We start from the raw sequence: 14417 nt of genomic DNA, 5'->3' as shown, positions 1-14417 counted from the left end.
CCTGCTCTTCCCTGTTATTACTGCTAAGGGGGGAAAATGAAGGCTGTTATACAAAAATTAGACGCATGTCCCTAAGAACATAGAATTCAAGGCCAGCAGCTCCTCCTACCAGTGTGCTTGGAAACCGCATTTAATCTCTGCACCATTTCTTCCAAAGCCATCTCTTCATTTCTCAGCCAAAACCTCATCCTCCGGCAGAACAAAACGATCCTCCGCAGCTGCTTTCCTCTGCACCAGAAGGTGCTTCATGGGTGGGGTAGCACGGGTGGGGAGGGGGCGCGGCTGCGAGGCTGGGGAGGGGGAGGGGGGCACGGCAGCGCCTCCCTTCCCTGGATTGGTCCCCAGCCCCGCCAAGGGGCGCGCCCTGCGCCAGGGTGGGGGCTGCTCAGCGGAAGCGGAAGCGCGCCCGCCCCGCAAGTCCCCGCAGCCGCCAGGGAGCTCCGCGTGCACCGTGCGGTCACCTGGAAGCCTGGCGCCTGCACTCCCGCGTCACCTGGAAGCCTCGAGTGTGCACACCCAAGTCCACCTGGGAGCCCCAAATATCCACCCCCAAGGTCACCAAGGAACCCTGCAGGAGCAGCCACCCAGCACCTGGGACCCTAGTGTGTGCACCGCGGGTCACCTGACAGTCCCGAGTGTGCACCCGCGGGCATCTCGGCCCGCAGCGCTCTCACTCCGAGGCGCCCCCACCCCCGCTTCCCAGCCTGGGCCCTCTCTGCGCCCCTTCCCCCCACCGGAGAGGAAGGAGGGACTGTGGGAGCGGGAGCGGCGCGAACCTGCCCGCCCCCCTTTACCTCCGGCAGTCCCTGGGCAGGTGCAGAGGCCGCAGCAGCCCAGCGCACCCTCCCCGCGCCGCCGCATGCTGCCCGGGCAGCACCAGGTCAGTGGGTCCTGGGGTCCTTAGAGGGTCCTCGGGTGGCCGGGTGGACCGGCTGCTCCCGCTGCGGCGCCGCCTGCCCAAGGACGCGGGCGGGGAGGGAAGCGCGCTGCAGGCCCTCCGAGCTCACCATGTTTGGCAAGAAGCCACCGCGTGCATTCTACACCTCAGTGCCCGCAGATGGGAGTCATGTGTGCAAGGCTCGGGCTGCCACATCCCAAGGACATGCAAGAACACGAGTGTGCACGCCGGTGGGCCCTGCATGGGGCCTCCCCCACCCTGGTGGCTTGTCATACTTTTGCGGTTGGCATGACAGTTAGCATGCTCTTCCTTACAGCAGAATTTCAGGAAGAAGTGCCTATTTCCATGAATGGTTTGGGAAATTCAAGCAAGGAGTGGCAGCGATTCAAACTGCCGCTCAGGTCGATGTGATGGGTGTGCCAACATCTACTGTGGTGACTGTCAGGCACCATGAGGTGGGCTGAGGGGTAAAAAGATGAAGGTGACACAGCATTTGCCCTCGGAGAGCTCAGGAGTCTGGTGGTCAGGGAAGATGTGCAAACAAATCATCGCAGCATGAAGTGAAGGTGTAATAACCACACAGGGAAGGTGTGGGGTAAAACTAAAAAATACTTTTTTTAAAATACATGAAAACGTATTGAATAGCCCGGCCCATGTTGCTCAGTGGCTGAGCATCGACCCAGGCACCAAGAGGTTCGATTCCGGTTCAGGGCTCATGCCTGGGTTGCAGGCTCGATTCCCGGTGGGGAGCATGCAGGAGGCAGCCAATTGATGTTTCTCCCTCAGCGATGTTTCTCACTCTCTCCCTCTTCCGTCCCCTCTCTCTAAAAATCAATTAAAAGACATATTTTAAAAAACACACCATTGAATATCAGCAGTTTTTTATGGCTCAGGGTAGTGTCCAGTGAGGGGAGGGGTCTCTGGTATCATCACAGGGCCAACAGTGAACCTTTTCCTTGTGGACAAATGTCCTGGTCTGACCTTCACTGAAGCCAAACCCAGCTTTGCTATGGCCCCTTGAGCCTGACAATCATTCATCCCCCTTCCCCATCACAACTACCTGCATCTCACTTCAGGAAGGCAAGTCGCCTGACAGAGTGTCCTAAAATGCTGGCCCTTTCCTCCCCAAAGTGAAGTGCACCCACCTTTCCACGCCTCCTGAGGCAGCACCACCCACACTTGTCCTTGGCGCCCACACGTGTCCTTGGCCAAAACTAGCCCCCAGGCCACAGTCCCGCAGGCCTCTGCAGACACACCTGCCAGGACATCCGCTCTCCCAGACATCTCCACCTCCTCCCTTTGCCTGGTCCCCACCTCTTCCAGCACAGAGTGTACTCAATGGTGCTCACACGGAGGCTCATTGGAATTGCACCCAAAGGCTTGTTAACCCAGATGACCAGCGTTTGTGATCCGGTGTTGGAGGGTCAGAAATGTTCATTTCTAACAGGACCCCAGGTGATGGGGACACTGCTGACCCACACTTTGAGAGCCGCTCCCTGTGAGAGTCTATCCCGTCTTTAAGCCAAAAGCAAAGCAAAGGCAAAGGCAAAACCTGCCCACTCTGCTCTCACTGACTCCCGTTCACACGCTCAACTTCTTCCCTGGACCCTGAGCACCGCTGGCTGGTGCCATTTCCCGCGCTGCTTCAGGGTGGAGTCTGCCGCCATCTGTGACGGTTGCTCCTATGTGTCAGTTTGGCCAGGCCTCAGTGCCCAGACATTTAACCAAACACTACTCTGGCTGTTCCTTTGAGGGTATTTTGTAGATCTGATTAACAACCAAATCAGCAGACTATGAGTAAAGCAAATCATCCTTCCTAATGTGGGTGGGCCTCGTCTAATCAGTGGGAGGTCCCAAGAGAGAAAGACTGACCTCCCCAGAGGAAGAGGGCATTCTGCCTCCACATTCACTTCAGACTGGAGCTCAACATGGCCTCCAGCCTGCAGCCTGCCCTGTAGATTTTAGACTTACCAGCCCCCACAACTGTGTGAGCCAGTCACTTAAAATAAATCTCCTTCCCTCCCTCCTCTCTCTCTCTCTCTCTCTCAATCTCTCTCTCTCAACCTCTATCAAAACTTTACTCTCTTCTTACACTATAACACAAATGATGCTTTCTATAAAAATCTTTTACTGCTTGCCAAAAGTATAAAAATGATAAAATACTGCCCAATGTTTACTGAGTACTGCTAAGTTCCAGGGCGCCTCCTAAACTCACCTGATGTGAACTGATTTAATCTTCACAAGTATCTAGCAGATTGGCATAATTTTTACCCTGCTGTACAGAATAAGGCACAGCGAGAAGGACAGTAAGTTGCCCCATGTCGCACAGCTGGTAAGTGGCAGAGGCTGGGTTCAAACTCAGGTGTGTACAAATACAGACCCAGAAAACAAGTGTTGCTTCAGAGAAATGTCATAGCTCAATTGGAATGTTGTCCCCAATGTCTCTCACAGTTGGACAGGGACAGTTAGGTGAGGCCCCAAAGCCAACGTAGCATGAAGAATCTTAGCCCACGTGTCCCAGGAGCACAGGCCTGCTCTCCGCACTGCATCGCCCCCTCCCAGAAAGGAGAAGCAGGACATGCCTGTCCGTCCTCTGCGTGAAGCCAGACGGCGCCCAGGTGGGAAGGTGGAACGTAATGTTATACCTGGAGACCGAGCACATCCTCTTAGCAACTGTTCCGGAAAGTTAGCCATGAAAGGGAGGTGAGAAACAGGAGAGCTGGAGGGGTGTGCAGGCCGGGTTCTGAGAAGCCAGGAGCCTGTGTGAGACAGGTGGGGGATCTCCAGGTGGTGGGGGAGACAGGAAGCAGAGACCTGCCATTGTGAGAGGTAACAGGAGACGGGAGCAGCCAGGCCTAGGTGCAGCTGGACGCCGGCCATGGAAAGTGAGGATGCACGTATTTCCATCAAGGGCGTGGGGGCGGGCAGCAAGGAAAAGGGGGAGACCTGGAGATGGCCCTATGAAGAAATTTGCAACCATTTACAGCACAGCCTCACTCCTGAGCTGGGGTGTGGGGGAGGCCTAACCTCTGACAAGAGGCATCTTGGAGCGTGGGGAATTTCGGGTTGCGCCTGGTCTCCTGAAACCTCCCGAGGAGCTGGGAGCCAGGCCCCGTGCTGGTTCCAGGGTGCAGGGCCTAGCAAAGCAGGCGGGCTCCCTGCCCTCATGGGGTTTCCGCTCCAAATGGGGGCCGGCCACTAACAAGGATACACCTCCCTGGTGGCAGATGGTGAACAAGCTGGTGAAGACGGTGTGTCCATTGCACGATTCCCTCGGGAACTGAGGTGACGCTGTATGATAAAGTCAGAGGTGCGCAGCCCCTCCAGCAACAAGCTCTGGCACATGCACACCTGTGTCCGCGGGCACCAATGCTTGCAGCAGACCTGCTTATAACTGTGAGGAAGGAGGAGGGGAGGGGAGGAGGAGGAGGGAGAGGAGAAGAGGCAGAGGGAAGGGAGCAAAGAAGAAGGGAGAGGAGGGGATGAGGAAGGAGGAGGGGAGAAAAGGGTGAAAGATAGGAGGGGAGAGGAGGACTGAAGATAGCACAAGCCCATCGACAGCGGACTGGATGAATAAGGTGAGTTGTGGTCACACAATGGGAGACCATGCAGCAGTAGAAACAGTGGTTTATATCAGTTGAGCTACAACAGTGAGCTGCGAAGAATACATAAAGTATAACTCCGTTTATACCTACTTCGGAGACAGGCCACACTAAGCTATGTCGTGTTAGGGACACGACAACTGCCTCCACATTAGCAAATGTTCCTCCAAGTTGGTCTTCCAAGTCCTCAAGTCTGAGGGGAAGGGCTGGGGGGCTGCAGAGACAGGGTGACCTTCCTGAACAGGCACGGGGTGCGGGGAAAGTAGCCGCGTTACACAATTTTATGTAATAAAGAGGGCTCCTCCTGAAAAGCAGCAGGGGCCCTGGGCCAGGGGGCTTTGTCCTTAGTCCCTGAGGATGGCACTTCACAGTAGGCAGGGCCTGGAGAGAGGTGAGGTGTGAGGAAGAGGGGGGGGGAATGGACAGGGGACTTAGGTTCTCAAGATGCGGGTTGGGGGAGGTGGGCTGCTCAGGAAGAAACAGATACTGGAGATGCCACCGTCTTGCCACTAGACCACTGTTCTCAACCCAGCACGTCACCTAGCTCTCTGACAACCTTGTTCTCCCCACCCGCCGGGCCCAACAGCGTCCCCACCCAGCACCCAGGATGACCTCCCCCACCCCCGCCTGAGACCCCCACCAGCTAACTTTCCTCTAACCCAGGGCCAAAACACTCAGCAAACAAAAGGCAGGATTCACCCAGAACACGTGAGAGGGACTGACTGTGTCAAGTCCACTACCCAGTGTAAAAGGACGGGATTGTGCTCAGCACCACTCATCAGCAGGGAAGCGCAAATCAACACCACAAGGAGGTGCCCCACACACCTGTTAGGATGGCTGTCAGCAAGAAGACAAGAGGCAACAAGTGTTGGTGAGGGTGTGGGGAGGTCGGAATCCGTGCATACTGCTGGTGGGAATGTAAATCAGTGCAGCCAGAATGGAAAACACTATGGAGGTTCCTCAAAAAATTAAAATTAGAACCAGCATATGATCCAGCAATTCCACTTCTGGGTACGTATCCAAAGGCAACCAAGTCAGTCTCTTGAAGAGATGTGTGCACCCACATGTTCACAGCAGCAGCATTCGTGATAGCCAAGCTACGGAAACAATCTAACTGTCCTTCAGGGGATGAATGAATAAAGAAGATATGGTGCATATGTACAATGGATAATTATTCATCCATAAAAAAAGAAGGAAATCCTGCCATTTGTGACAACATGGATGAGCCTGGAGGGCATGACATTAAGGGGGCGGGGACAGACATAGAAAGACAAATACTGCATGGTTTTACTTATATGTGGAATCTAAAAAAGAAAAGCTGATTTCATAGAAACAGAGAAGAACAGAATAGTGGTAGCCAGGGGCTGGGAGGAGGGTCAGAGGGTACAAACTTCCAGTTATAAAATGAATGAGATCTGAGGCTCCACTGTACAACAGGGCGAGGACAGTGAATAATATGGTAATTGTGTACTTGAAAGTTATTAAGAGTGGACCTTAAGCATTCTCACTGAACACACACACACACACACACACACACACACACACACAAAGAGTTATGGATGTGTTAATTACCTTGATCTCGGTAATCATTTCACAATGCATATCAAATCATCATACTGTACATTTTAAAGTGTATGCAATGAGATTTGTTCATTATTCCCTCAATAAAGTTTTGTAAAAACATGAGTGAGATGGCATGAGGATAAGAGTTCTCCTGGATTCAGCATGGGGACCAGGCATTTCCTCTCCCCTTGGGCATTGTGCAAGCCCCAGACTTGACATGATTCCTGAGCCCCCCCCCCCTTGTTTGTTTGTTTAAAGAATTTCACATTATGTAGAGCAACAGCCCCCAGAAGAGGCATTCACAGTTTGGTCTGCAGGCCACCATGTGGTACTGTTTGGATCTGTTCCTCAACGGAAACAGAACAGAAGCAAAGGTCAAGATGCAGGGTAGGCAAACCACCTCAGATGCAGTCCTCAGTGTGTGTCCTGCAGGACACAGCGAGGGCGGGCATTCAGAGTCCCTTCCTGGGGTGTGTGCTCTCGGGGAAACTAGAGACTGGACGCTTGGAGTTCTGACTCTTTCATGGCTTTTCCGGTAAGGATGTCTGGAATCTGCATTAACACAAACTCTAAATGGACAATTAGTAGATAAGGGTAGTTAGTTGGAAGAAGTCCTTTTGCTGAGAAAAATCTGATAGGATGGCTGACTTGGACTAAAGTTCTCATATACAAGTGATCATTAGATTCTGATGGCTACAACAAGTAAATTAAGATAACGTGTATTTTTGTGTGAGTACAAGAATCATTGTGTTCACTTTAGAAAATATGAAAAATAAACTCTAATAGCTCTAATAGCATCATGTAGAGATGTTTTTTAATCCTGATGTACTTTTATATAAATTGTAATAATATATAGTTTATAACAAATTTTTCACTCAAACTTTTTTCATGCTGCTACTCTTCTACATGATCTTAACAGCTGTGTAAATGTTCCCTTGTGTGTGTTTTGAAATTTAATCAGATTTTTAAAGCAATTCTTGATTATCATAATGATAAAAAAAGGAAACAACCACAGGCATAATGTTTTTTTCTCATGTCTGATTGTATCTCTGTTAAATTCCTTGAAGTAGAATTACAGAGCAAAGGGCATAGCTTTTTTTTTAAAAAAAAAAAAGTCTGTTTTTATTGATTTTAGAGATGGAGGTAGGGAGAGGGGTAGAGAGATAGAAACCTCGATGAGAGAGAAACATCGGTCAGCTGCCTCTTGCATGCCCCCTACTGGAGATGGAGCCTGCAACCCTGGTATGTGCTTTGGCCAGGAATCAAACAGGTGACCTCTTGGTTCATGGGTCAATGCTCAACCACTGAGCCACACCAGCTGGGTTTTTTCATTTAGTTTTAGAGAAAGAGGAAGGGAGAGAGAGAAAAACATCGATGAGTGAGGGCCATTGATCAGGTGCCTCCTGTATGCCCCCTCCTGGGAAGTAGAGCCCACAACTTGGGCATGTGACCTGATTGGGAATCGAACCAGCAACCTCCTGGTGCAGGGGATGACGCTCAATCAACTGGGCCCCATGGACCAGGGCAATGGCATAGCCTTTTTTAAGCTTCTGAAATATGTACCTAATGTTTACATGGAAGACATGTGTTAACATGCATCCTCATCACACAAACACACAAAGGCTGTGTTCAGCAGCTCACCTTGGAGGGGCCCTGATGGGCTCCCTTGGCCCGCAGCAGGCAAGATCAGTGCTGCTAAGAGCTTGCATGGGTTCTCTTTCCTAAAATTAAATACAAACTTAGAAACTTACCAAAAAATTCAAAACTTACTACCTAAGACCACTGCCTAGAGTGAGGCACGAGCTGGTCACACCAGCGCCAAGGTGGCACAAACCACATCTCAAAGCCCCACACAAACTGGGTAACTGAAACACCTGTGGTCCCATGGCCACCTCCCCAGAAGCTTAGCAGACAGAGAGGAGCAGGTGCAGGCTGGACACGCTGGGCCTGAGAGCTGTCTGCCCAGCTGCACTCGCCCCGAGCTGGAGCTTAACAGCACTGAGGTCACACCTGTCAGGCCACATGCCTCCTCCTCGAAAGGCACACTTGTTCAGGCCAAATCTCAGCTCTGGTTGTGGAGGCCCGAGTAACCGCCTTCCCTCCACGTTGGTCTTGTTTAAACAACGCCATGTGCAAAATTTCCAGGCCACGCTGCAGGCCAAGCCTCCTGGTGCCCACGGTGTCCTTGGGGGGAGCAGGGACGGTGGTGGAAGTGTTGGGGATTGAAGAGGGAGGTGCAGTGGTGTCCTGGGGCTGCCGTAATGCTGCACCACACACTGGGCAGCTTGAAACGACAGGAAGCTCTTCTCTCACAGTTCTGGAGGCTGGAGGTCCGAACAGGGCACATGCCCTGAATCCTGCAGGGGAAGTCTTCCGTGCCTGTTCCAGCTTCTGGTGGAGGCAGGCAGTCCTTGACTTGTGGCTGCATCTCCCAGTCACATGGCCATCTTCCCCCTGTGTGTCTCTCTGTCCTCTTCTTAGAAAGATACCAGGTCAGGGCCCACCCTACGCCGGTGTGACCTCACCTTAACTAATTGCATCTACAATGATCCAGTTTCCAAATAAAGTCACATTCTGAGGCACGGGGTTAGGGCTTCAACATATATTTTTAGAGGACACAATTCAAACCCCAACAGTGTCTCAAGAGCTTAAAAAAATAGAGGTTAGCTAAGGACACACAGAGAGACTGGGACAATTCATAAGGGACGGTGGGCTGGCGATGGTAGGTACATCAGTGGTGACTGCTCCCCTCACCGACCAGCTTCCATTCTGCTGGGCAGCCACTGTAGTCTCCACACAACTGGCCATTCCTTCCTACCCGCTCTAGTTGAACTCTTGAGGGAATATAAAATTCTGGGACGGCTGATGAGGTTTAAAAAATAATCCAAGAGCCCTCACCTCCGGCTCCCCTGGTGGGAATGACACTCTGCCAGACATCACAGCCGCCGTAGGAAAGCTGAGAATTCTGCACGAGGAGCAGGGGCCTCCACTGCAGAACTTCACACGCCCCGCAGCGTGCCCTGGACGACAGAACTGCATGTGGACACGGGAAAACCCACACGGCGTTCCGCTGATGAGAGCTGCTGGGAGGTGAAGGGCACTTTCAAAGCGGATGCCTGTATCCCAGGCACAAGCTGGTGTTAGATGCTACGGGGAGGGGGTGCAGCGAGAGATCAGGCACCTGGCTGGGGTTCCAGAACTCCTGGGCCCCATGGAGGGCTTTTGGAGACAAATTCTTACGCACTTTGGGATGAGATGGGTGAGTGGATGTGTAGGATGAACTGAATCTCAGACCTAATGTGCCTGTCCTGTATCAAGTGACACATACCCTCCCCGCAGGCGGGAAAATTAATGTCCTCGGTGCTAAATTACTGTTGGAAACGCCCAGCCCACCCAGGCTAATTAGGGTGCTTATTCATTTCCCAGCCTCTTCTCTCCAGGCATGTTTTGACACCTCCTCCTGGTTCAGGCCCCGAGGGATGGTGGCAGGGAAAGCAAGCTGGGCTTCAGACATAGCGGTGCCTTCTTTGCAGTTCTCCAGAGCCTCTGATGCCCAGCATGGGGATCCTGCAGGGCTGGCCCTGAGCGTTGCAAGCCCTACCCCAACCTGTTTACCTCAATCCCTGACTGCCAGCTGCTGAAGACACTAACGACCCCCAGAACCTGTCCTGCTGCTGAGTTCCTAGAGGCACCTCCTCCTGCAGGGACCATACACCCCAGAAGCCCTAGCCCCAGGACAGGCCCTCACAGTGGGTTTCCTCCCTCTCCTCCCCCTGCAAACAGCTCTCAGCTCTTCAGAGGAGGGGACGCACCTCGGAGGTGGGCAGGAGAGGAGTGCAGGCCCAGGCATGGGCTAGGTCTAATGTAAGTAATGGCATGGCAGGTGGGATTCTTCCTGTCGGCCCAGAATTTCACTAAGAGCCAAAGACAAAGAGGCCCAAATTCTGAATTCAGAAAACAGGTGTGTGGGAACAGCTGCCTGGTGGGGGACTCACTGAGAGATCTGGGCCCAGAGACCGGCCCCGGAGAGAGGGACAGTGCGGTGCAGGAAGATGACTCCTTTCTCCCTCCCTCCCAGCAGGGACGAAAGCTCTCCTCCCTGAGCCTAGGGGGGAGGCCTAACGTAGGCATGGTGACTATGGCTAACAATACTGCATTGTATCCTTACTTCAAAGCGGCTAATAGGATCTTAACTGTTCTCACCACAAAAAAAAGAAATGGTAATTATGGGGCGTGATACAGGTGGTAGCTGGCCTTATGGGTAATCATTTCTTACACACCTAGATCAATCATCACGCTGCACACCCCAAACTCACACATTATATGTCAATTATATCTCAGTACTGGGGGGGAGAGTGCTCATGAGAGATGGCAAAAAAGGGACAGCCACCCAAACAGGGTTAAGAGTTCTTCATGGGCCCTAGCTGGTTTGGCTCAGTGGGTAGAGTGTCGGCCTGCAGACTGAAAGGTTCCAGGTTCGATTCCAATCAAGGGTACATGCCCAGGTTGCAGGTTCAATCCCCAGTCAGGGGTGGGCAGGAGGCAGCCAATCAATGATTCTCTCTCATCATTGAAGTTTCTATTTCTCTCTCCTTCTCCCTTCCTTTCTGAAATCAATAAAAATATATATATATTTAAAAGAGTTCTTCATGGCTGAGATTTGGGAAGACGGTTGTCAGGCATGGAGGCACCAGGAGAAGGTGGCCACCACCGGCAACAGCCAGAAGTGAGGCCTCTGAGTGGGGACCGGCACACCACCCACCACACATGGGTCCCACCCAGGGCAGCGAAGACAGGACCCGGGGAGACAGCCAGGCAGGTCAGCCACACGAGTGTGTGCGTGCGTGCACGTGTGCAGGCATCTTCCATCCCTGCCCCAACACGGGAGCCGCTGGAGGGAGGGTGGTGAGTGAAGAGCAGTCCTCACCCCCATCCCACGCCTCTGGTGGCCCTTCAGGGTGAGGGTGGGTGGAGCAGGAAGAGATCCACATTGAAGTTTTTAAGTGAACAGGGCTGAGCCTTAGAAACCTAACTGCAGCTATTTGAATGACCAAAAATAATAGACAAGTATGGAATCAGAATAACGTATCAACAAGATCCCCTCTGTTAGGGCAACAAAAGGGGCTAATGCGGGCAGGGCCACATCCGCTAGAACCCCGAGAGAGCTCAGGGACTGAAACAGACAGTGTCCTGATCTCCCGTGGCATTTCCCAGTGGAGGGACCCGAGGCTCAGGTTCATCAGATAACCACAGATAAAGGCCCTGCTTCCCCAAGCTGTGCTCTCTTCGGAGCCTGTGACAGGCTCTGAAAAGCCATTCCTGAGTTCAGCAAAGAGCTCAGTCCCTTAGAGATGAGGAGCAGACGTGCCAATGGCGTCATCTTGTAAAAATCCACCGTGAATTCTAAGAGGAAATGCAAAATCAGTGTGTTTCCCCATTAGTCACAGCACCGAGCGAGGCAGGGACACAGCTTCTGTCATTTACGGGGTTGTTTACGGAAACTTCACAAAGGTCACCCGGCAGGCCATACATGACCTCTAACCGATTGGGACAAGGGCTCATGCCATAGGAGTGACCTTCCAGAAGGACCCTAGTGAGAAATAAAATGCCTCTCCCGGCTGAGTGCTGCTCTGGGGCACCGTGGGCAAGTGGCAGGGGAAGCCCCTACCTGGGTCCCATTCTGCTGGGACCATGAAAATGAGAACTGGAAGGATGGGCCTTGGGATGGGGCGGGGCCTATGGTGGGCGGGGCCTATGGTGGGCGGGGCCTTGCCAGGTCTGGGACACCAACCCCTCCTGCTCATGGGGACCCAGAGCACTGGCTTCCTCAGGTTCCAAGATTATCCAAATATGCCCCCAGGCTTGGCTGCGGCCCTGCCACCTCCCAGCTGTGTACCTTGAGCAGGTCATTTGGGGGTGTCAGGCCTGTGGGCCTCCCCATGGGGCAGACCAGCTTCTAGTCTAGTTGGAAAGATTTCACATTGGAAACATGCTCCTGCAGGCATGAAGCAGTAAACACATACACGGTGTAAAGCACCTCCACACACTTTCCGATTAGTGCTTGTCGTGGTCTGCTCCGGCGCTGTAACAAAATGCCAGGACTGGTGGCTTGGAGACAGATGTGCTTCTCACAGCTCTGCAGGCTGGAAGTCAGAGAGCGAGGCACGCATGGTCGGGCTCAGGAGAGAACCCTCTTCTAGGGCCTTCTCCCTGCACCCTCACAAGGTGGTGGGGTCTCTTGTCCCAGGGCACACATCCCATTCAGGAGGCCCCACTCTCGTGACCTAGTCACCTCCCCAGAAACCCACCACCTGACACCATCCCGTCAGGCATGTAGGAATTTGGGGGGACACACACTCAGACCATGGTAGTGCCTGCACCCATTTTATTTTAATGACAATGGAACAGTAACATACAATTATTTCATTTTTTTGATGTATGACTTTAAGCCATACATATGTCCAATGTCCAACAGACTAGACCAGGGGTGGGCAAACTTTTTGACTCGAGGGCCACAATGGGTTCTTAAACTGGACTCAGAAGAAGGAGCTGCGGCCGTGTTTCCCGACGTTGCCATGTTAACACTGCTGCTGGTGAAGGAGCGGAGGGGAGAGAGCAAGAGAACCCTCTGCTCTTTTGGCTCCATGGGCCATAGTTTGCCCACGGCTGGACTAGACCCTCAGAAGGTCCTTTAGCAGCTCTGCCACTTCTCTCCCCCGGGCAGACCTGAGAGCAGGGCAGCATCCAGCACAACCAGAGCCCCCAGGCAGCAATGCTGGGAGCCACGGGCATTCTGTTAGTGGAAGGGGGAGGGGGAGCAAAGGGAAGTTGAACATGCCTGGATGTTTCTAACTGCATGCCCAGGCAACCCTGTCACTGTCAACAAAAGGCCAGCCAGCCCTCAGGGGTCCCCACCTGAGCTGCGACCACAGCTTGGACCAGGACGCCTGTGAGCCCATGCCTGTGAGTGGCCGAGACAGCCATTGGGATGGCCGGGGTGACGGCCCCCAAAGAGGCCCGCAGCCTGGTCCTCAGGACCTGTGGATGTGCCACCTCACGTGGACAAAGAGACCACAAAGACATGATGAACTGGGGACCTCGAGATGGGGAGCTCATCCTGGCGGGAGGCTCAGTGGCGAAGAGGAGATGTGCCTATGGAAGCAGAGGTTGGAGTGATTCGGGGCCACGAGCCAAGGAATGTGGGTGTTTCTAGAAGCTGGGAAAAGGGCAGGAAATAGTCTCTCCGCTGGAGCCTCCAGAGGAACCTTGGTCTCGAACGCCTGACTCCTGAACTATGAGATGATAAGTGTGCATTGGTTAAGCCGCCGTGTGTGGGTATTTGTGACAGCAGTAGCAGTTGTGTTGGAACCACGCACACCAAAACCTTGAGGCCCCATCCCACCCTCTGGGAGAAGACCCTGACTGCCCACCCTGTCCAAAGTCCCCGTGAAGTGACCTTGAGGACCCACTGAAGAGCAGGTGACAGGGCCGGGGCCCCTCTGGACAGGGGGAGCACAGGCACCTCTGACAAACCCTCCAGCGTCAGGAGGAAGAGCCCTTCTTTGTGACGACATGTGAGTCTGCTGCCTGCACAGATAAATAGGCTAAACATTTAAATTACTCACCTCCCACCATGTAAATATGTGTGATTATTCAGAAAACCTAGTTAGTGTGTCCATTCCTAATATATATTTTTAATCCTCGCCCTACGATATGTTTTTATTGATTTTTAGAGAGAGAGGATGTGGGAGAGAAACATCAATCAGTTGCCTCCCATACGTGGCCCCAACTGGGGATGGAACCCACAACCTTTCAGTGTACGGGATGACACTCCAACCAACTGAGCCACGCGGCCAGGACCCATTCCTTATATTTTAAATCTGATTTTACGGTCTCGTTGGGGCGTGAGGGTCAGACCCAGTGTCCCGTGTGCTCATGAGCAACACAGATGTCTGGCTGCAGCAGTTCCATGTCACTGTGCATGTGTGAGGTTGTGTGAGGTTAAGGTATTACTCACTTTTTAGATTTTGACGTCCCTCTTGCTTGTCCACCGATATCTGCCTGTGTTTACGCTGGCAGACTGAAGTATTCATGCTCATCGTGAGAGAGCAGCACGAAGGAGACAAACAAACCGAAACAGTGGAGAATGCCTTTAGCAGCTGAGCTGCAGGAAAACAGGACAGCTTCCTCCTTCAGCTATTGTTTCGGGAGCTGCCCTTAGAAAGCCCAGCTCTCCCCCAGGATGACTCACCTACCTCCCTGCAGGAGCAAAGGATGCTCTGTTCTCAAGGAGGAAGAGCCCCACCCTGGAGAGAGAACCCCCAACTCAACTGTGGGCGTCTGTGCCAGGGGGC

The 14417-nt window shown here is 52.9% G+C and overlaps 1 protein-coding gene across 8 annotated transcripts in view; it reads right to left on the bottom strand.

Annotated features, from left to right (window-relative positions):
• The window catches only part of MCF2L (MCF.2 cell line derived transforming sequence like), a 176210-nt gene that overhangs the window by 109499 nt on the left and 52294 nt on the right, over nt 1-14417 (bottom strand). Inside the window, exon 1 of one of the 8 annotated variants that reach the window (XM_059685156.1) lies at nt 795-819. The exons of 5 other annotated variants lie outside the window; for them this stretch is intronic. Coding sequence is in view for 2 of the 3 variants with exons in the window: in XM_059685154.1 (XP_059541137.1) it covers nt 110-188 (79 nt within the window). In the remaining variant the exon portion in view is untranslated. Of the gene's footprint in view, nt 1-109; nt 235-794; nt 820-14417 lie in introns of those variants that run through there. 2 more of the 8 variants (XM_059685154.1, XM_059685157.1) reach the window with 2 other exon arrangements.

This window comes from Myotis daubentonii, chromosome 2, assembly GCF_963259705.1.
Source record: "Myotis daubentonii chromosome 2, mMyoDau2.1, whole genome shotgun sequence".
Taxonomy (NCBI): domain Eukaryota; kingdom Metazoa; phylum Chordata; class Mammalia; order Chiroptera; family Vespertilionidae; genus Myotis; species Myotis daubentonii.
The sequence above is the reverse complement of the archived record's forward strand: the minus strand, read 5'-3'. Positions and strand labels throughout refer to the sequence as shown.